Raw genomic sequence first — 22,782 nt, forward strand, 5'->3', positions numbered from 1 at the left:
GGGAGCAAAAAGCAAATTCACAACATAAAACATCCACAAATAAAATGCAGTAAGCTTCACATACAAATAAAATATATTAGATATAATTAAAAGGAGATGTTAAAACAGAGGTAGACTTTACAAAGGGAGGCAATATTCCAGAATCATAATTGCTATAAGCTAATTTTTATATATGCAAGAACTATGTTTCACAGTCAAATATAAACAATAGAGTAATATCATTCAGTTGGTAGATCAATGTTAGACATAAGGCAATGCGCACAGGTTGAATACATGCAGAAATTTCTGTATCTCTTGGCAGGAAAAACGCAGCTGCAAAAACATGTGTTTTTATTTAGTTTTTGCCATGCATTTTTGCCTGATTTGAGTGAAGTCAATGGTGAAAAACAATTGACATGCTGAATTATTTTTTGGACGAAATCTGCAAGTCAAAAATACTCAAGGTTTGCATGACACTTCAGGTCTCTTATTCCACTTTGCAGGCATCAGGATTGCTTCAGGTTTTGCTAGCAAATCTGCAAGGAAAAAATGCACCAAAAATGCACACAATCTGCAACATATGAAAAAGCCTTAAAGAGAAAATATTGGGAAGCAGATTAACTAATGTATAAACATAAGTTCTCACATCACACTATTATTGTTGAACTCAAAGTTAAATATAGCAGGATAATCCCTGATTAATTCTAATCAGAATTTTATATCCCAAAAGGATGTGAACCAGGTCCTATGAATAAGAGAGTCACCAACTCAAAACGAGGGACATGAGTCCAAGTAAATCATATATGAGACACGCCGTGTATAAGGCACTGATTGTCAGGTATAATGCATATATGCAGGAGGCAAATCCTCCCAGGGCATAATAGTGGAGCCAATCCTACCATAAAATGACCACAGTAGGGTAATCATAGAGTAAATCAAAGCATTCATATAGATCAAAGTATCTCTTCAGTCAAACATTAGCTATAGCTATAAGGCATAATAAACAAAAGAGGCAAACCCAAGGTGATGGTCAAGCCAGAGAAGAACACCCCTTACTCGTGTTTTGCGTATGGCTTCTTCCGAGAGGAACACGCTTCCCCTTCCCCTTCCCTAATTCTTACATATGTGAAATTAAATCATGCCAATTATGATTCTGGAATACTGACACCCTTTGTAAAGGCAACCTCTGTTTTAACATCTCCTTTTAATTATGTCTTATATATTTTGTTTTTTTATGTGTTTTTTATGTTTTTTGGAGGTTAGTAAAAATGAAAAATCGCACCCTAGTTTAAAATCAATAGTAGTTCCAGTTTTGGTATTTCAACTGATCTAATTTTCTGAAATGTATTATTGGCGCGGTGCCTTTGTTTATTTAGTATTTTCCTTTATTATTCGACAGAATTAGCACAGTTACTGTCTAGGTACCTGCAGCCTTCTGCTTTATTCCCCTGGGAGCGCCGGTGTGTGTTTATTCTCTCATTCTCAATCCTCTTCTAACAGGATCCTGGTTTCAGCGGCATGATAAGGTAGCTGATTTGGCAGAGCAAGTACTGTACATCAAGTTAGAATTTGACAACACATACTGTACCATGATTTGGAACTACTTGTGATACTGTATCCCTGCCAATGGGCTTCAATCGGAATGGGCATTATTAGGGAATAACCACAGTGACTGTTGACTGAAGCATTTTCACCTTTCTGACTCAAATATTTTTTGCTTAGATTGCATGCATGGGTTCTTTCCAAGAATGCAGGTAGTGATTATACATATAAGGATCTTTGTAGATGGCTATTAATACACACTCTAAGCCTGAGTTGGTGTTTTGAGGTTCCTTTCAATATAAATATTCATAATTTAATAACATGTAAGAAGCAAGGAATGACCAAACTGCCTAAATATAGCAATGCCGCTGAGCCTTTCCATTTCACCTTTATGAACAGAAATATGGATATAAAACAGGTAAGCAAAATGCTACAAGAGAATGCTGAATAAATGATGCAGCCCCATATTATGCCTCTGTACAATCTTCAAGCCTTAAAGAGGTATAGCATAATACTCATAGAAAACAGATGGGATGGCCCCTTTAATGGGAATCTGTCAGTAGGTTTTTGCTACATCATCAGAGAGCAGCCTAATGTAGGCAAAGAGAAGCTGACTCTAACAATGTATCACATAGATTATTGGGTGCAGCCGTTCTCACATAATCAGAGCTTTTTGATTTAGCAATAAAGCAGAGCTGAGAAAGCTAGCCCCGCCCCCAGCAGGCTCTGTATATACAATCTCCATAGACAGTGAGCTGCCTATCACAGGAGGGGGCGTTGTCAGGCCAGGGCTCACATGACCAGCTAGTCAGAGCAAGAGTAAGCTACTGATGCTAAAACAATCATTGTAAGCAAAGAAAACCTGTGTTTTATTCTCTATCTCTTGCTCTCTTCAGATAACATAGCAAAAACCTATGACAAATTCTCTTAAGGGAATATATTGATTATTGTACAAGCAAGAAGACATATGTCCACTAGGTTCAAGAGAGGATGTATTGCTGCTTGAAATTACTTTAAAAAGGTAAATATCAATAAACTTTGCAAAATGTTAGACACATACAACATGGCATATGACAATATTGCGTCAGACTGGACAATAATGTATGAATATAAAGGGACTCAATATTTTCATTGTACTGAATTAGCTAGTAAAATTAACTTAATAAAAATGTACATTTACTCTAATATCGCTCACTGATTGTTTTGTGAACTGGTGCTGAAAGACAGTAACAATGTAACTTTCTGTAAACATCTATACACCCAGCTCTTGGCATTATATAACACATACTCAAGTTTTTAATACATTTTCACTATTTCGCCTGAAAATAAACTGAGTTTGCTCATACCAAACATGAATATTTCAAATTATAAGATTTTTTTTTTAAATGAATCTTTCAAATTGTTTCACATTTTATGTTACAGTCTATGAAGTGCTTTCATTGTAATTGCCATATTGTTTGTATTATTGCCATACGTTTTGCATGCACATTATAATCTTAGCTGTATTTGTCCAGATGTCAGGGTGGCACCATAAAATGCTTTAAGCAATGCTTATACACACCCACAACGGTCAACTACCATTCCTGGAATTTTACCTTGAATAACTTCTGCATCTTCATTGAAATAAAGCATATTAATAGAAGACAATTTATTTGGAGAGCAGCACGGTCCAGTAGGACCCTTCTGGTTTGCCTGATTAATAACATGGCTGTGGGGATATTTTTGCAGAAATTGTAGTCCACATTCTCCTCTACAATAGTTTGCTTTATATTTCTTGGGTGCAATAACCCAGTCCCAACCTAAATCTTCAAAGTCTACTATAAATGGATAGCGGCAGCACAGAGATCCAGATAAATCATCACAGTCAATTCCAGACTCTCTTCTAAATCGTTTTGGCATGTCTATCACTCTCACTTCAATAAAAGGCATCTGTTGAAAAATAGAAATAGAAAACAGGTGAGGAAATATAATATTATGCTACATACATACAAATTGCAAATTATCTATCTTTCAAATTTTGACCTTGCTATGGATTTGCTTTTTTACAAACAAAAATATTTCCGGAACAATAAGATGGGAGTTGCCCTCCCCCTTTCATTTTTCATTACTTATTTTGGTAATCTATAGGTGTAACTGGTATGTTATCTTTTGTAAAACATAATTATCCATGTAGAATAATGCACAGCCCATAATCATCCATGTAGTATAATGCACAACCTATTGTCATCCATGTAGTATAATGCACAGCCCATAGTCATTCATTTAGTATAATGAACAGCCCATAGTCATCCATGTAGTAGTATGGCCACCATATACATACTGAATTAAGAAAAAAATACTCCTCTTCTCTCTGCTCCCCAGTCATGTGGCATCCTCTCCTGAATCTGGCAGCTGGCTTTACCATGCAAGTGATGGGAGCACATGACGTCACTGCCATGCGCCCCTGGTCACGTGCACGCCGACATTAACTGCTGTCCTATAATTGGCTGCCAGCTGAATATACAGTGTCTAGCAAAAGTATTCGGCCCCCTAGAACTTTTCAACCTTTTACCACATATCATGCTTCAAACATAAAGTTACCAAATGTAAATTTTTGGTGAAGAATCAACAACAAGTGGAACACAATTGTGAAGTTGAACGAAATTTATTGGTCATTTAAAATTTTTGTGGAAATCCAAAAGCTGAAAAGTGGGGCGTTCAGTATTATTCGGCCCCTTTACTTTCAGTGCAGCAAACTCACTCCAGAAGTTCATTGTGGATTTCTGAATGATCCAATGTTGTCCTAAATGCCTAATGATAATAAATATAGTCCACCTGTGTGTAATCAAGTCTCCGTATAAATGCACCTACTTTGTGATAGTCTCAGGGTTCTGTTTGAAGTACAGAGAGCATCATGAAGACCAAGGAACACAACAGGCAGGCAGGTCCTTGATACTGTTGTGGAGAAGTTTAAAGCTGGATTTGGATACAAAATGATTTTCAAAAGTTTAAACATCCCAAGGAGCACTGTGCAAGCGATCATATTGAAATGGAAGGAGTTTCATACCACTGCAGCAAATCTACCAAGATTCAGCCATCCCTCTAAACTTTCATCTCAAACAAGGATAAGACTGATCATAAATGCAGCCAAGAGGCCCATGATCACTCTGGATATACTGCAGAGATGTACAGCTGAGGTAGGACAGTCTGTCCATAGGACAGCAATCGGTCATACACTGCATAAATCTGGCCTTTATGGAAGAGTGGCAAGAAGAAAGCCATTTCTCAAAGATATCCATAAAAATGGTCATTTAAAGTTTGCATCAAGCCACCTGGGAGACACACCACTTTTTGGCAACAATGCCAACCAATATGTTTGGCGAAAAGGCAACACAGCTCATCACTCTGAACACACCATCCCGACTGTCAAACATTGTGGTGGCAGCATCATGGTTTGGGCCTGCATTTCTTCAGCAGGGACAGGGAAGATGGTTAAAATTGATGGGAAGATGGATGGAGCCAAATACAGGACCATTCTTGAAGAAAACTTGTTGGAGTCTGCAAAAGACCTGAGACTGGGACGGAGATTTGTCTTCCAACATAAAGCAAAATCTACAATGGAATGGTTCACAAATAAACATATTCAGGTATTGGAATGGCCAAGTCAAAGTCCAGACCTCAATCCAATCGAGAATCTGTGGAAAGAGCTGAAAACTGCTGTTCACAAACGATCTCCATCAAACCTTACTGAGCTCGAGCTGTTTACCAAGGAAGAATGGGCAAGAATTTCTGTCTCTCGATGTACAAAACTGATAGAAACATACCCCAAGCGACTTGCAGCTGTAACCGCAGCAAAAGGTGGTGCAACACAGTATTAAGTTAAAGGGGCCGAATAATATTGCACGCCCCACTTTTCAGGTTTTGAATTTCCACAAAAATTTAAAATAACCAATAAATTACGTTCAACTTCACAATTGTGTTCCACTTGTTGATTCTTCACCAAAAATTTACATTTGGTATCTTTATGTTTGAAGCATGATATGTGGGAAAAGTTTGAAAAGTTCCAGGGGGCCGAATACTTTTGCAAGGCACTGTAGCCTCTGTAGGCTCTGTTGTGGCAAGTGGGGTAATAGTTTTGGGGCTGATGTCACCTTTGTATTGTAAGGTGACATCAAGCCCAGTGTAGTAATGGATAGGTGTCAATAAGACACCTATCCATTGCTAATCATATAGTTGTAATAGGTTAAATAAAGACACAGCCAGAATAAAGACTTTCAATGAAATAAAACACTAAACACTTTGCCATCTTTATTAAACACCTAATCCATGCAATGCCCTCAATCTCCTTGTAATGATTATAAGGGATAACTCAGGAGACTCTTTGCATGGAACAAGACAACTACAGGACACAGTTTTATAAGTGGTAAAGTCTATATTATCACACGGTGATTCAAACAGATGCAGAGAGAAACCCAAGTCCACAACACTTAGTGTAAATATAAACGCAGATTAACAGTCTATAGGAAACTTCAGAGGAAAGTGCAATCACGCAGAAAGTCTATGAAGCACAATTATTCTTGAGGATACTTGACACGAATAAGTCCTTGGTAGTCCAAACACAGATAGATATGCTTATAAGGCAGTTCAAATAATATCTTAGCACAACCAGGGAGGCCTGATTAAAAGTCTCAGGTTTAAGCAGAGCAGCAACAGCTTACATGTCCAGCAAATGCAGATGGAAAAAAACACAAGCAGCCAGATGGAGGATTACTGGAAACCGATGTATGCAGCAGAAACTTAGAGCTGAGTAGCAGGATCTCCACACAGGTTCACAGGAGCAGGTGCAGGTGCAAAGCCAGGGAGTCATCAGGAGCTGGATGCAAGGCAGAATATTCTAGCACAGACTAAAGGCTGGGGTGGAGTTATACAGCAGGAAGACACAGTGCACATGAGACCAAAGACGCCATCTTGGAAAAGGGCAGTAATGCACAAAAGGTAATCAAAATGTTCAGAGTCCTGACATTACTCTATCCTTAGAAGCGGCCTCAGGATGATCCTGGACCTGGTTTCTCAGGGAATCTTTGATGAAAGCGAGAGATCTTCTGTTGGGCATTGATGTTTTCCACAGGTTCCCAAGAGTCTTCCTCAGGGGGATATCCCTGCCATCTTATAAGATATTGGAGCCGATTCCTGCGAATCCTGGAATCAATAATTTCCTCCAGCACAAATTGTTCTTGCCCATCAATCACCACAGGCTGCCGAGGTGGCACAACACGTCCCTGGAAGGTATTAGGAGATACAGGCTTTAGTAAAGATACATGAAAAACTGGGTGTACCTTCATAGTCCTAGGAAGCTTCAGACGGCAGGCCACAGAGCTCACAATACCGTTGATCTTGAAAGGGCCAATGAATTGCTGTCCAAGTTTTTGTGAAGGAACGTTTAACTTCAGATTCTTAGTTGACAACCACACGGAATCTCCTACCTTGAACATGGGTGCAGGTTTACGGAATCTATCAGCCGATCTCTTATAACGTTCTTGAGCCGTGGTCAGGGATTCCTTCAGAACCTCCAGATTTTGCCTAATCTCAGTCAGACTTTCCTCAACTGCTGGAACCGGAGAATTAATCGGAGACCTAGGTAAGATACATGGATGATAACCCAGATTGGCAAAGAAAGGAGTGAACTTAGTGGAGGCGCTCTGAGAATTGTATGAAAATTCGGCTAACGGCAGTAATTCCAACCAATCATCTTGGAGATGGCTAACACAGCATCTTAGATATTGTTCCAACATCTGGTTGGTACGCTCAAAATTTAAAAAGTAGCTGACAGCACAACCGGCAATGTGATGCCCGTCCTAGTTCCATGGACCAAAGTGGAGATGTACATACCCAAAAGAAATGAAGGACAACATAAAATCCAGGTGAAATAACGCTCCTTTTATTGTGCCAAATGCGACATTTCAACCATCAAAGGTTTTTCTCAAGCATACAAAACAGTTAAAATGGCAGCCTTAAATAGGAATTGGCTATGGTTCACACCAATCACTACACAGTAGGGCGCCCAGATAATTTACATACAAACATATAATAAAATGAACAATATATAAGTATAACACCAGATATATCACATACCCCCAATCAAGTGTATATCTCCCTATTTATAGAGAGAAATTCCTATAATGATAGCCGTAAATGTTCATATCAACACATGGTGGATGTCAGAGGTAAATAAATAAAGGCACGCTGTCATGACTACACCAATCACCTCATTCCTCTCCGTTCAAGCACTATCTCACCGCCAATGTGTTATCCTGTAGCATAAAGTGGTCCCATGTTCAGTCTGCACCAATTAAACATCAATGCATCTCAACAAATCCCTGTACAGGTTACAATATCATTGCCAGTGCAATGGACTGCCATTGGCTCATGTGACAGAGCAAAAGGCAGACACGCAGGCGTAATAGAGACATCTCCAGGCAGGCTCCATGTCACCTGATCGAAACCCCGGCGGTACGTCATGTCTCGCAAAAACCCACCTCACTCCAACGTGCGTCACCAGCTCCGATATGCGAGTGCGCATGTCCTTCACCTCCATACAAGCGGCGTCACATGACCAAGCCCGGAAAAGCAACCAGACACACCCACACACTGCAGCGGCGCTGTGATATGCGAGTGCGCATGTCCTTCAGCTCCACACAAGCGGCGTCACATGACTACGCCCGGGAGAGCAACCAGACACGCCCACACACCGCAGCGGCGGTACATGGCGGTACTTGAGGAGCAGCACGTGTACAGTTCTAAATATTGGTCTCATGTCCGGGCTTGGTGGCGCTACATCGACGACGTCTTTGTAGTATGGGAGGGACAGCTACAGGAGCTTCTTGATTTCCATTGTGAGCTCAATAATATTTTTCCTGAGTTAGGATTTACAGTGACACATTCGAATGAGTGTGTTCAATTTTTGGACACATTGGTCTATAAAGATGGTTCCTCTCTGAAGACAGATCTTTTTGTCAAAAGCCCAGACAGAAATAGTCTGTTGCAATTCAATAGCCACCACCCTAGGGGTATGATTGAGTCTTTACCCTGGAGTCAGATGTTGAGAGTTCGCAGAATTGTGATGGATGAGTCACTTCTTGATTCAAGGCTAGATGTGATGTGCAAGAAATTCGTTGATAGAGGTTATCCGGATAGTACAGTTATAGAACACAGGAGGAGGGTTAAAGAAGTTTGTAGAACAGATTTAAGAGGGCAGAATAGTAGGACTAAAGAAAAACAGATTCCATTTGTATCTACTTTTAATACGGCAAGTCGCCAGATGAATAACATCTTGATTAAACATTGGTGTTTGTTGAGACAAGGTCTTCCGGGAGTAGATGAGTTTACTCGACCCCCTATTTTTTAATTTAGGAGAGGTTATAATTTAAAAGATAGGTTGGTTAAATCTGATATAGGCCCTGAATGGTCCACTGTGCAAAGGACCTTGGCCCCACCCAAAATGGGAAATTTTCCCTGTTTGGGTTGTGCCTGCTATGGCAATCTAATTAAAGGAGACTTTTTCTATCACGCGCACACCGGGAATTTTTTTTTATCAAGGGGAGATATACTTGTAACTCCAGTTTTGTTATATATCTAATAGTGTGCCCGTGTGGATTGACATACGTGGGTGAGACGACCATGGAGGTCAAAGCGCGCATTGGAAAACATAAAAGCACCATTAGGACTAAGATGGTGGAGTTGCCGGTCCCTAAACATTTTGTGGAGAGTGGGCATTCGGTTAGTCAGTTGAGGTTCAGGGTCATTGATAGTGTACCAATGTTGAGAAGTGGCGGGGATAGAGTTAGACTATTGAAACAGAAAGAACTGAAGTGGATATCTAGGCTTGGTTATCTTTACCCGGGAGGTTTGAATATCGAATATAATCTGCAGTTATGTGCATCTTGAATATCTGTGCTTTATCTAGTTAGTGTGGTTTTGTTTTTAATAAATGGTTGGTTTTTATTGATATGTGCACTTTATAGAGAGATTTTTCATGATGCCTATTACGGGGATCTTCTTTTTGGTGAGCCGGTGAGGGGCATTGTAATAGGGGCTTTTTGATTATGTATATATAAAAATAATAATCCCTTTCTCTCTTCTCTCTATTTGACATCTGGGGATTAGGCACCTTGAGTAACATACGTCATGGGGGTCATTAGTTTCCCTTGTTTTATTTATGAGAAACCATGGATTTGGTGTACATCTAATATGGATTGAGGGTCTTATGAATTTTGTGTAAGATCAGGATGACTAATTTATGGCCCGTTGTGGTTAGGTTCATACAGGCATTATGCCATAGTAATGGAACACTTTCCCTGCCCTGTTATGAGCTGGTGGTTTAGGAGCAACAAGGGACGTGCTCTGGAGGAAGTGGTACCTGTACTGACCGCAGTTCCTGAGCTTAACACAACACTAGAAGTAGCCGTGGGATGTTCCTGTCACTCCCTAGACACCTCGTCACAGCCGGAGGACTAACTACCCCTAAAGATAGAAACAGGAAAGCTATCTTGCCTCAGAGAAAATCCCCAAAGGATAGGACAGCCCCCCACAAATATTGACTGTGAGTGGAGAGGGAAATGACATACGCAGAATGAAACCAGAATGTAGCAAAGGAGGCCAGTCTAACTAGATAAATAGAACAGGAAAGAATACTGTGCGGTCAGTATTAAAAACTAGAAAAATCCACCACAGAGTTTACAAAAATCTCCACACCTGACTAAAGGTGTGGAGGGTAAATCTGCTTCCCAGAGCTACCAGCTTAACTGAATAAATCCATACTGACAAGCTGGACTAGAAAAAACATAGAAAGTGCAGAAAGATTAAGTCCACAACAAGTGGACTGCAAAAGAACAAAGCAAGGACTTATCTTTGCTGAACTGGTCAGAATATCAGGGAAATCCAAGCAGAGATGTGAATCCAACCAGGAACCATTGACAACTGGCACAGGCTGAAGGATAGAACCAGGCTAAATAGTCAAGCCAGAAAGATAATCAGTGGAAGCAGCTGCTGACTACTAAATCCAAGGAGCAGCAGTACCACTTAAAACCCCCGGAGGGAGCCCAAGAGCAGAACTCGCAAAAATGCCACTTACAACCACCGGAGGGTGCCCAAGAGCGGAATTCACAACACTGCCCTCAGTGCGATAACCAGCACCGCTGCAGTGTGTGGGCGTGTCTGGTTGCTCTCCCGGGCGTAGTCGTGTGACACCGCTTGTGTGGAGCTGAAGGACATGCGCACTCGCATATCGCAGCACCGCTGCGGTGTGTGGGCGTGTCTGGTTGCTCTCTCGGGCGTAGTCATGTGATGCCGCTTGTGTGGAGCTGAAGGACATGCGCACTTGCATATCACAGCACCGCTGTGGTGTGTGGGCGTGTCTGGTTGCTTTCCTGGGCATGGTCATGTGACGCCACTTGTATGGAGCTGAAGGACATGCGCACTCGCATATCGGAGCTGGTGATGCACGTTGGAGTGAGGTGGGTTTTTGCGAGACATGACATACCGCCGGGGTTTCGATCAGGTGACATGGAGCCTGCCTGGAGTTGTCTCTATTATGCCTGCGTGTCTGCCTTTTGCTCTGTCACATGAGCCAAAGGCAGTCCATTGCACTGGCAATGATATTGTAACCTGTACAGGGATTTGTTGAGATGCATTGATGTTTCATTGGTGCAGACTGAACATGGGACCACTTTATGCTACAGGATATCACACTGGCAGTGAGATAGTGCTTGAACGGAGAGGAATGAGGTGATTGGTGTAGTCATGACAGCTTGCCTTTATTTATTTACCTCTGACATCCACCATGTGTTGATATGAAAATTTACGGCTATCATTATAGGAATTTCTCTCTATAAATAGGGAGCTATACACTTGTTTGGGGGTATGTGATATATCTGGTGTTATATCTATATATTGTTCATTTTATTATATGTTTGTATGTAAATTATCTGGGCGGCCTACTGTGTAGTGATTGGTGTGAACCATAGCCAATTCCTATTTAAGGCTGCCATTTTAACTGTTTTGTATGCTTTAGAAAAACCTTTGATGGTTGAAACGTCGCATTTGGCACAATAAAAGGAGCATTTTTTCACCTGGATTGGATGCTGTCCTTCATTTCTTTTGGTTGGTATGCTCAGTCTGACCATTTGTCTGGGGATGGTAAGCGGAAGAGAGACAGACATTAATATTGAGTGCAGAGTAAATCCCCTTCCAGAATCTTGAAGTGAACTGTACGCCACGGTCAGAGATGATCTCATCTGGGACCCCATGCAGCCGGAAAACATTCTGAATAACCAAGTTCACTGTATCCTTAGCTGAGGGGAGGCCGGTGCATGTAACAAAATGAGCGGCTTTAGTCAGGCGATCAACTACTACCATGATCGTATTCATGCCCCTTGATGTAGGCAGCTCCACAATAAAGTCCATTGATATAGACCCCCAAGGTCGGGACGGAACAGGTAATGGTTGCAGGAGACCCGTAGGTGCCACACGAGGAGTCTTGTAACGAGCACATACCTCGCAAGTGAGAACATAGTCCTTAGTATCCTTCAGGCAAGTTGGCCACCAGAAAAATCGGCTTAGGAACTCTTGTGTCTTCTGTACCCCCCTGTGACCAGCCAACTTGGAGTCATGTACTAATTGAGGATCTGCAGATGGACGGCCTCAGGGACTTAGATACGTCGATCTCTGAACCACATGCCACCCTTAAAGACAAGATTAATATCCACAGGTGGGTTGGCCATAAATACATCACCGTCATAAGCCTCCCTGCACTTCTTCCACAAGTCCTGATCGTGGATAACTCCGATGAAATTGGCATCAGATAGAATGGTCTTGGACGGGGCTCCAGGTATGGAATCCGCAGCATGGATTCGGGAAAAAGCATCAGCCCCTGGGGAGAGATGATATAACCTAAGAACTGTATCTCAGAATGAAGGAACTTGCATTTCTCCGGCTTGATATACAGATGGTTCTCTTTCAGATATCTTAAAACAGCTTTGACATGTTCTTCATGTTCCTGTAGAGAGTCAGAAAAGATTAGAATATCGTCCAAATAGATCACCACAAACTGGTCCAACAAATCCCTGAAAATGTCATTAGCAAGGTGTTGAAACGTTGCAGGGGCATTACAAAGCCCGAAGGGCATCACGAGATATTCAAAGTGTCCATACCGGCATCGGAATGCTGTCTTCCACTCATCCCCTGGACGAATACGCACCAAATTATAAGCCCCACGAAGATCCGGTTTAGAGAACACCTTAGCATGGCAGACTCTTTCCAGTAATTCGGGAATCAGAGGCAAAGGGTAACGATACCGTACGGTTACCTTATTGAGCTTTCGATAGTCCACACAGGGTCTCAGGAACCCATCCTTCTTCTTTACAAAAAATATAGGTGCCCCTGCTGGTGAGGAAGAAGGACATATGAAGCCATTGGCCAGATTTTCATCAATATACTCCTTTAAGGCTTGAAGCTCAGGTGCCGCCAAAGGATATACATTACCAAAAGGAATAGCTGCCCCAGGAAGCAACTCAATGGGACAGTCATAATGCCTGTGTGGAGGAAGCTGATCTGCATTCTTCTTGTCACAGATGTCAGAGAACTCTTTATATGCTGAAGGTAAAGTAAATACCTTTACCGGTGGTTCCATAGCTGTGGACTCAGGGACAGTTTCAGTTAATGCTGAGTTGCTCCTTGTTGGAAAGATAATCTCCTTGGTCTCCCAGTTGATAGTTGGATTCTGAGAACGCAGCCGAGGGATGCCTAAAATCACAGGAAAATGAGGAGAAGAAATTAACAAGAAAGAGAGTTGCTGTTGATGATTAGGCTCCAACAAAATCTCAAGGGGTGCGGTCTCCTGATCCACAGGCCCGGAGATTAAAGGTGACCCATCCACTGTTTCCATGGTAATTGGAGAGGCTCTTTGCTGAATTTCAATACCATGTTCCTTGGCAAATGCGATATCCATAAAATTGCCATCTGCACCAGAGTCAATCATAGCTGCACTGGAAATCCACTGTCCTGTACACAGGATCTTAATTGGGAGAGAACAGTGAGAGTTCTTTTCATTTAGCTCCTTGGCTGGTGAAGTCATAGAAAGTCAATGGAATACAGCGTTTAAAGGCAGGCTACATTCAGAGATGTCAGATTCATCATCATAGTTGTCATACACCCCTACTGCTGCTAGCACCGTGTTAGGCCACTTGGGACACTTGGGACAGTTGATTAGAAAGTGGTCAGACTGGCCGCAGTAGAAACATAGACTTTCTCGAAGGCGATGCTCCCGGCGCTCATTACTCTCGCGTCTCTGAACGGAATCAATTTGCATGGGCACCTCCTCTACCTCTCGAGATGTTTTACCTGCAGTCTCTTTGGAAGGAAGGGAAAAGTTAGAACTATGGTTATATGCAGCAAACTTCTCCTGCCTACGCTCAGGAAGGCGAATGTCAATGCGCACACAATGCTGTATAAATGTTTCTAGCTCTTGTGGTGATTCAGAGCGAGCTAATTCATCCTTAACAATGCTAGACAGACCCCTTTTAAAAATAGGTAATTGTGCATAACTGTCCCAATTAGTATCTACCGCTAATCTCCTGAATTCAGTAGCATACTAAATAACAGAACGTTTAGCCTGGCGTAAAGACAATAAAGCGGATTCAGTGGTTACACGGCGATTAGGATCATCAAACATTAAAGCCATAGCGGCCAAAAAATCATCCAAATCATTTAACCACAGGTCACGAGACTCAATCATCAGATTCGCCCAGGCGAGCACTTGTGCGGTCAGCAGCATTATTACACACAATACTTTGGATCTATCATTAGGAAAACGGTCAGCATGCACATCAAAATATAGCATACGTTGATTCACAAAGCCACAAAATTTGTCGCGATCACCATTAAATCTGAATGGGGGCAACTTAGGTGGGCTAGCTGGTGGCGGTTGCCCAGATGGAAAAGTTGCTTGTGCAGCCATTTGCGTGCTTATGTCCTGAAAAGCCCGTCCATACTGGGACTCTATGCCAGCAAGTTTGCTTTCCTGGGCTGCAATGCGGGTGCTTAAGTCCTGCAAAGTTTGTCCAAACACTAGTTGATTGTGTTCAAAGCTTCCAAACTTCTTTTGCAGACCTTCCACATCTTTCTGCAGTGATCTAATTATGGAGAACACCTGCTCTAGTTTGCTTTCTGCAGTCATTGTTCCAGCAGTCTCCTCTTTTGAGGCTAGAGTATCCTGTAATGATTATAAGGGATAACTCAGGAGACTCTTTGCATGGAACAAGACAACTACAGGACACAGTTTTATAAGTGGTAAAGTCTATATTATCACACGGTGATTCAAACAGATGCAGAGAGAAACTCAAGTCCACAACACTTGGTGTAAATATAAACGCAGATTAACAGTCTATAGGAAACTTCAGAGGAAAGTGCAATCACGCAGAAAGTCTATGAAGCACAATTATTCTTGAGGATACTTGACACGAATAAGTCCTTGGTAGTCCAAACACAGATAGATATGCTTATAAGGCAGTTCAAATAATATCTTAGCACGACCAGGGAGGCCTGGTTAAAAGTCTCAGGTTTAAACAGAGCAGCAACAGCTTACATGTCCAGCAAATGCAGATGGAAACAAACACAAGCAGCCAGATGGAGGATTACTGGAAACCGATGTATGCAGCAGAAACGCAGAGCTGAGTAGCAGGATCTCCACACAGGTTCACAGGAGCAGGTGCAGGTGCAAAGCCAGGGAGTCATCAGGAGCTGGATGCAAGGCAGAATACTCTAGCACAGACTAAAGGCTGGGGTGGAGTTATATAGCAGGAAGACACAGTGCACATGAGACCAAAGACGCCATCTTGGAAAAGGGCAGTAATGCACAAAAGGTAATCAAAATGTTCAGAGTCCTGACACTCCTGTAATAGAAACAAAATAATAAACCAATACAAATACTCCCTGTTCTGATGTAATCCATTTAATATCGACTGTCCCATGACGATCGCCCGTGTTGAGCTGTCACATCAGGAGATGTGACCGTTCTACATGGGCCTCCGATATCACACTGACTGGAAATAATACTCCAGTCAGTGTGCCTCTCTCACTTTACGGCACTACCGCTGCATGAGAATTTTTTCACGCAGTGGTACAGCAAGTGATAGGATGAACTCCGGTGGCCTCTAGGCGGCAGAGTGATACAGTGTGGGAGGATTACCTCTGGTCACTGTATCACCGGAGCCCCTGTAGAACGGTCACATCTCCAGATGTGACAGCTCTATGTGGGAGATCATTGTGGGACACTCATTATTAAAAGGATTACATTGGAACAGGGAGTATACTGTTGATTTATTATTTTATTTTTTTGCAAGCGATCAGGGATTAGGTGTTTGGTGAGTATGTACTGTATGTATATATGTATATACTGTATGTGTATAAGTATGTACTGTATGTGTGTATGCTTTTTTTTACTATTCAACACAGTAGCCGGATAATGGGACTACTACTGTCCCATCATCAGCTAATGCTGTCACTGTTCTATTATGTGACAGCAGACATAGCCGGATGGGACTAGTAGTCCCATCGGATGATGCCTGCCTACACACAGACCCGCACACACACACAGCCGTGCACACACCTGCAGACCCCGCACTCACACACAGATACACACAGACATCTGCACACAGACACGCACATCTTTTCCGCTCACACATAGTCTCCGCCAGCACACATAGTCACATAGTCTCCACCCACACACTCTTCCTCCTCCCTATCTGCAGAGTTTTTTGCACAGAACTCCACAGCAAAACCGCAAATCTTTTTTACACCTGTGGTTTTGCTGTGGATTTGACTGACTCAATGGAAGTCAATGGTGCAGAAATGCCGCAGATCCGCAAAAAGAATTGACATGCTGGGGAAAATAAGATGCTGCAAATCCACGCAGATTTTTCCACAGCATGTGCACACCAATTCTGTAATTCCCATTGACTAACATTGGTTGTGCACTACACTGCAGATTTGATGCAATTCTGCGCATCCAAAAACGCTGTGTATCTGCATCAAAATCCGCAATGTGTGCACATAGCCTTACTGCGTCATGTATTACCAATGGTCTTCTTGGTGACCATGATCCCAGCTGCCTTGATATCATTAAAAAGTTCACCCTGTGTAGTTTTAGGCTGATCTCTCACCTTCATCATGATCAAGGATATCCCACGAAGTGAGATTTTGCATTGTGCACCAGATTGTCGATTGACAGTCATTTTGTATTTCTTCCATTTTCTTGCTATTGAACCAACAGTTGTCTCCTTCTCACCCAGCGTCTTACTTATGGTTTTGTGGCCCATTCCAGCTTCGCACAGGTCTATGATCTTGTCCCTGACATCCTTATAAAGCTCTTTGGTCTTGCCCATGTTGTAGAGGTTGGAGTCTGCCTTTCCTTTGGGAATTTTCTCTGAGGCAAGATAGTATTCCTGTTTCTTTCTTTAGGTGTAATTAGTCCTCCGGCGGTGACGAGTTGTCTAGGGAGTGACAGGAACATCCCACGGCTACTTCTAGTTGATGTGTTAAGTTCAGGGTCTGCGGTCAGTATAGAGGCCACCTGTTGTGAACTGTGTTTCTGGGCTCCCTCTGGTGGTCACTAACGGTATTGTGTTAGGCATGTCTTGTTGCAGGCCTGAGCTCCAGCTGTGTCGTTAAGCAGCGGGTGTTCCCTATTTAAGTCTCCTCTGGACTCAGTCTCTTGCCTGGCATCGTTGTATCCAGACCTATATGGTCTCCTCCGGATTCCTTTCAGTCTGTCTCATGCAAGAAAAGCTAAGTCTGTTTTGTACAATTTGGATCGTTTGCATTATTCAGTGTTTTTGTCCAGCTTGCTTTACATTTGATTTTCTGACTCGCTGGAAGCTCTAGGGGGCTGATATTCTCCCTCCACACCATCAGTCGGTGTGGGGGTTCTTGAATGTTCAGCGTGGATGTTTTTGTAGGGTTTTCTGCTAACCGCATAGTCCACTATCTATTTTCTGCTATTTAGACTATTGGGCCTCACTTTGCTGAATCTAGTTCATCTCTACGTTTGTGCTTTCCTCTTGCCTCACCGTTATTATTTGTTGGGGGCTTTCTATATCTTTGGGGTTCAATTTCTCTAGAGGCAAGTGAGGTCTTATTTTTTCTCTCTAGGGGTAGTCAGTTCTCCGGCTGGCTCGAGACGTCTAGAACCAACGTAGGCACGTTCACCGGCTACTTTTAGTTGTTTGTGTTAGGATCAGGTATGCGGTTAGCCCAGTTTCCACCTCCCTAGAGCAGTATTTATATTTTTGCTGTCTTTACGGAATATCAGAGATCCTTGCCATTGGGATCATAACAGAATGCCAGGCCAAAAGAAAATGTTTAATGCATCGCAGAAGCGGGATTAAAAAGAAGTTCTGAGTTTTGTTTTTTTTTTGCTGCAGTTTGCCTAGCTTCTTCCATCCCCTTTTTCTCTGAGTGGCTGGAACTCTGCTGCAGACATGAATGTCCAGACTCTGACTTCTAGTGTGGATCAGCTTGCTGCTAGGGTGCAAAGCATTCAGGATTTTGTTATCCATAGCCCTATGTCTGAACCAAAAATACCTATTCCTGAGCCGTTTTTTGGAGATAGATCTAAATTCCTGAATTTTAGGAATAATTGTAAATTGTTTCTGTCTCTGAAAACCTCGTTCCTCTGGTGATTCCGCTTAGCAAGTTAAGATTGTTATTTCCTTCTTGCGCGGCGACCCTCAGGATTGGGCCTTCTCTCTGGCGCCAGGAGATCCTGCATTGGTGAATATGGATGCGTTTTTCCTGGCACTTGGTTTGCTTTATGAGGAGCCTAATCTTGAAAATCAGGCTGAAAAAATGTTGCTGGCTATCTCTCAGGGTCAGGACGAAGCTGAGGTATATTGCCAAAAATTTCGGAAATGGTCCGTGCTTACTCAATGGAATGAGTGTGCACTGGCCACAAATTTTAGAAATGGTCTTTCTGAAGCCATTAAAAATGTGATGGTGGGGTTTCCTATCCCTACAGGTCTGAATGATTCAATGGCTCTGGCCATTCAAATTGATCGACGTTTGCGGGAGCGCAAATCTGTTAATCCTTTGGCGGTGCTGTCTGAACGATCACCTGATTCTATGCAATGTGACAGAATTTTGACCAGAGCCGAGCGACAAAATCATAGACGTCAAAATGGGTTGTGTTTCTACTGTGGTGATTCAACACATGTTATCTCAGCATGCTCTAAACGCTTAAAAAAAGAAGTTAATCCTGTCGCCATTGGTACTTTTCAGCCTAAGTTTATTTTGTCTGTGACTTTAATTTGTTCATTATCTTCTTACTCAGTTATGGCTTTTGTGGATTCTGGTGCTGCTTTAAGTCTGATGGATTTGTCGTTTGCCAAGCGCTGCGGTTTTGTCCTGGAGCCTTTGGAAAATCCTATTCCTCTTAGAGGAATTGATTCTACGCCATTGGCAGAGAATAAACCTCAGTATTGGACGCAAGTGACCATGTGCATGACTCCTGTACATCAGGAGGTGATTTGTTTTCTGGTACTGCATAAAATGCATGATGTTGTCGTTTTGGGTCTGCCATGGTTACAGGCCCATAATCCAGTTTTAGATTGGAAAGCTATGACTGTGTCTAGTTGGGGGTGTCAGGGGATTCATGGCGATTCTCCATTGGTGTCTATTGCTTCTTCTACTCCTTCTGAGATCCCTGAGTTTTTGTCAGCCTTTCAGGATGTATTTAATGAGGCCAGGTCCAGTGCCCTTCCTCCTCATAGGGACTGTGATTGTGCTATAGATTTGATTCCTGGTAGTAAGTTTCCTAAGGGACGACTCTTTAATTTATCTGTGCCAGAGCATGCCGCGATGCGGAGTTATATAAAGGAGTCTTTGGAGAAGGGACATATTTGCCCATCCTCGTCCCCTCTTGGTGCAGGATTCTTTTTTGTGGGCAAGAAAGACGGGTCTCTGAGACCTTGTATTGATTATCGTCTTCTGAATAAGATCACGGTTAAATTTCAGTATCCTTTGCCATTGTTGTCTGATTTGTTTGCTCGGATTAAGGGATCCAGTTGGTTCACCAAGATAGATCTTTGTGGTGCGTATAACCTTGTGCGCATAAAGCAGGGAGATGAATGGAAAACGGCATTTAATACGCCCGAGGGTCATTTTGAGTACCTGGTGATGCCTTTCGGATTATCTAATGCTCCTTCTGTGTTTCAGTCCTTCATGCATGACATCTTCCGGAAATATCTGGATAAATTTATGATTATTTATCTGGATGATATTTTGTTTTTTTCTGATGATTGGGAGTCCCATGTGAACCAGGTCAGGATGGTGTTTCAGGTTCTGCGGGAGAATGCTCTATTTGTGAAGGGCTCAAAATGTATCTTTGGGGTACAGAAGGTTTCTTTTTTGGGTTTTATTTTTTCCCCTTCTACTGTGGAGATGGACCCAGTCAAGGTCCGTGCCATTCATGACTGGACTCAGCCCACGTCTGTTAAGAGCCTGCAGAAGTTCTTGGGCTTTGCTAATTTTTACAGTCGTTTTATCGCTAATTTCTCCAGCGTGGTTAAACCTTTGACGGATATGACTAAGAAGGGTTCTGATGTTGCGAACTGGTCTCCTGCGGCCGTGGAGGCCTTTCGGGAGCTGAAGCGTCGGTTTACTTTGTTAAGGAGAGAATATATGGCATATGAAGATATACTGAAAATCAAAATGGACGCTTTGCTGACAATATATTCATATTAGATTCTTGTAGCTTTAAGGTTTTCTGATTCAATGTTCTAAGACTAATTCTGCTGATTACTCTGTACCAGGATGTATCAAGGCACACCTAATGTCCAGATGGACTTTAGGAAGGCTGTGTAAATCCCCTACCCTTATCTAGAGTAAATGTGTCTGCACGAAGGTGTATCGATCCCCAATAATCCAACGATAAGTAGAATGCGTGCATAGACAGATGTCAGCCTGACCCAAGACAGCCATTAGGGCGATAGTGGTACAGAATTAGTCTTAAAGTAATAATCATTAGATTAATAGCATTACAGTAATAAAGATAATAACCTATAATATGTAATATCAAAGAGATTTGTGATAACTGTTAAGTTGGAAAAACCCAATGATGTAATGTGCTGAATCTGCTTGCTTACTCCTATAAAAGGAGACATTCTGCCGGACATTAAACCAGGCGAGAAGCATTTGAGACATGATCCAGTGTCTTAGTGTTCTTTCCTCCGTGCACGTACCTTCTCTTCCAGAGAACCAATTTGACCACAGACAATTAAGACGGGTCACCCTAGTGTGACAGAATTAACAGCTGGCGCACCAACGAGGGGCTCAGGACGATACCCAGACGACCACAGCCGCACCACATCTCCCCCAGGACGGACGTCATCGGTGGGAAGAGTCTGCAGCTCTGAACAAGGTAAGAAAATATATCATCTTACCTGACCCCTGTATACGTCCTGCCCTGGGCTGAGATAGTTGGCTGTCGTCTCTGGACAATAGACCACATTTGAAAGTCCTGAGTCTACGAACCTGGTCTGATATATACTTCCTTAATTGTCTGTATCTGTGTGTATTGTCCAGTCCGACTGAGGGTGTGTCTAGTGTCTAGTCATAAGCCATCCCGCATTATACAAGGGCTGTTAGATTAGTAAGAGTGCGGAGGGGGGACTGTTATAATACCATCATGCAATTGCCCTGGTTCCGATCTTAGACGGTCGAAGAGCTACACTCATACAGGTGCTCACGTCCGGCCATTCGCCCCGTAGTGCATAACAGGGGTCTGGTGACGTGACTGACACGGCATACACATATATGTGATATTTGGTACAAAGGATTGTGGCATTGCTATACCCCTCCGCAGCAAGATCAACTGTAATTACCCGAAGTTGATCATTAACCATAATACTGCTCACCGCAGTTTACGTACCAAACGTCAGCCCTAGTTACCTTGGTGGAAAGACCAGTGAAGGGAAGGATCAAGCATTTAACCATTGTCTTACTACTCACAGTAGTCTCATGTCTTGCCCTCACTGTGTGCAAACTCTAGTACTCAGCATCTCACAAGAGGGTTGGCGCATAATCAAAGTACTAGACACACCCGTCCGCAGATTCAACACTGGTTATACTGCCTTTTCTGCTGAATTTCCTGAATTTAAAGTGTTTAGACTGAACATTCACGCTAAGATATCTGTTCCCAGCCCAGAGGGTACACTACTACATCACATTGAGTCTAATAGGTTGTACCACCCTACACACACAACACCCTTCAGGTGTGCCCACAATTACGGCAGTCCAGAGGTATATGAAATTTTGGCAAAACAGGAAGTACAGTGGTTGGGAATTAAATTATAACATGGGTACTAGCGAGTCTAAAACCAGTCAGTTCTCCGCACAGGAGATAGTGGCAGAAAGAGAAGGCAAACAGTATGTTAAAAATGCAAAGCTCCTCCTGAAACTTATGGGATCTACAACCCGAGGGGGAAGGCTTGATGAGACAGAATGGAAAAGTATGTTGTCTAGCAAGAAAGGACTCTTAAGAGATAACAATGTTTTAAGGGATGCAGAAGCATGGTATAGAACGGCAAAAGAGATTAAAAGACAAATGTGGGTTGAGGAATGTAATTCTGCCACTGGTGAATATGTGTACCGACCACCTCCCGACAAAATGGCTCTGGCTCTGGCAGCTGCACCCGCACCGCACAGACCACCCCCATACTCTCCAGAGGGATGGACATGTGCAGTCTGCCAAAATCAGAATCCAGATTGGAGGGACACGTGTGCTGTGTGTGGGGCACCACGCCCACGCAAATCCACTTCCCTGTACCCAGTCCTTAATGCAGATGACACGCCCCATGTCCCGGTGGCCATCTTACGTCAGGCCACACCTGCACCTACACCGACCACCACTTTAAGGAAGGGCACACGTCACAGAGCAACCATGTTAGCTCCGGTAGTATCTGGCATATTCACAAATGGGGAAGAGGATGAAGATGAGGATACAGAAGAAGGGGTTACAGAGGGGAAAGTAGAAACCGTCCGCCCATCAACCACATCATCACACCAAGAAACAGACACAAACTGTGAAGCAAACCCAAGAGACGGTTCACCCGCAGCAACTCTTTACACGCCAAAAATATCTATACCCTACTATATAGATGAGAGCCCAGACAGGACAGAGTCTATAAGGGCTTCAGACCATCTCCAAATTAGACGTACAGCTCCCATCCGTGA

The 22,782-nt window shown here is 42.8% G+C and overlaps 1 protein-coding gene across 1 annotated transcript in view; it reads right to left on the reverse strand.

The window, feature by feature from the left end:
• Positions 1-1,462: 1,462 nt before the first annotated feature.
• Positions 1,463-22,782, reverse strand: part of LOC143786152 (growth/differentiation factor 8-like) — a 323,945-nt gene continuing 302,625 nt past the window's right edge. Inside the window, exon 3 of the mRNA XM_077275441.1 lies at positions 1,463-3,450. Within this exon, the coding sequence (XP_077131556.1) occupies positions 3,073-3,450 (378 nt within the window). The 3' untranslated portion in view covers positions 1,463-3,072. The remainder of the gene's footprint in view (positions 3,451-22,782) is intronic.

This window comes from Ranitomeya variabilis, chromosome 7 (genome assembly GCF_051348905.1).
Source record: "Ranitomeya variabilis isolate aRanVar5 chromosome 7, aRanVar5.hap1, whole genome shotgun sequence".
NCBI classification, from domain to species: domain Eukaryota; kingdom Metazoa; phylum Chordata; class Amphibia; order Anura; family Dendrobatidae; genus Ranitomeya; species Ranitomeya variabilis.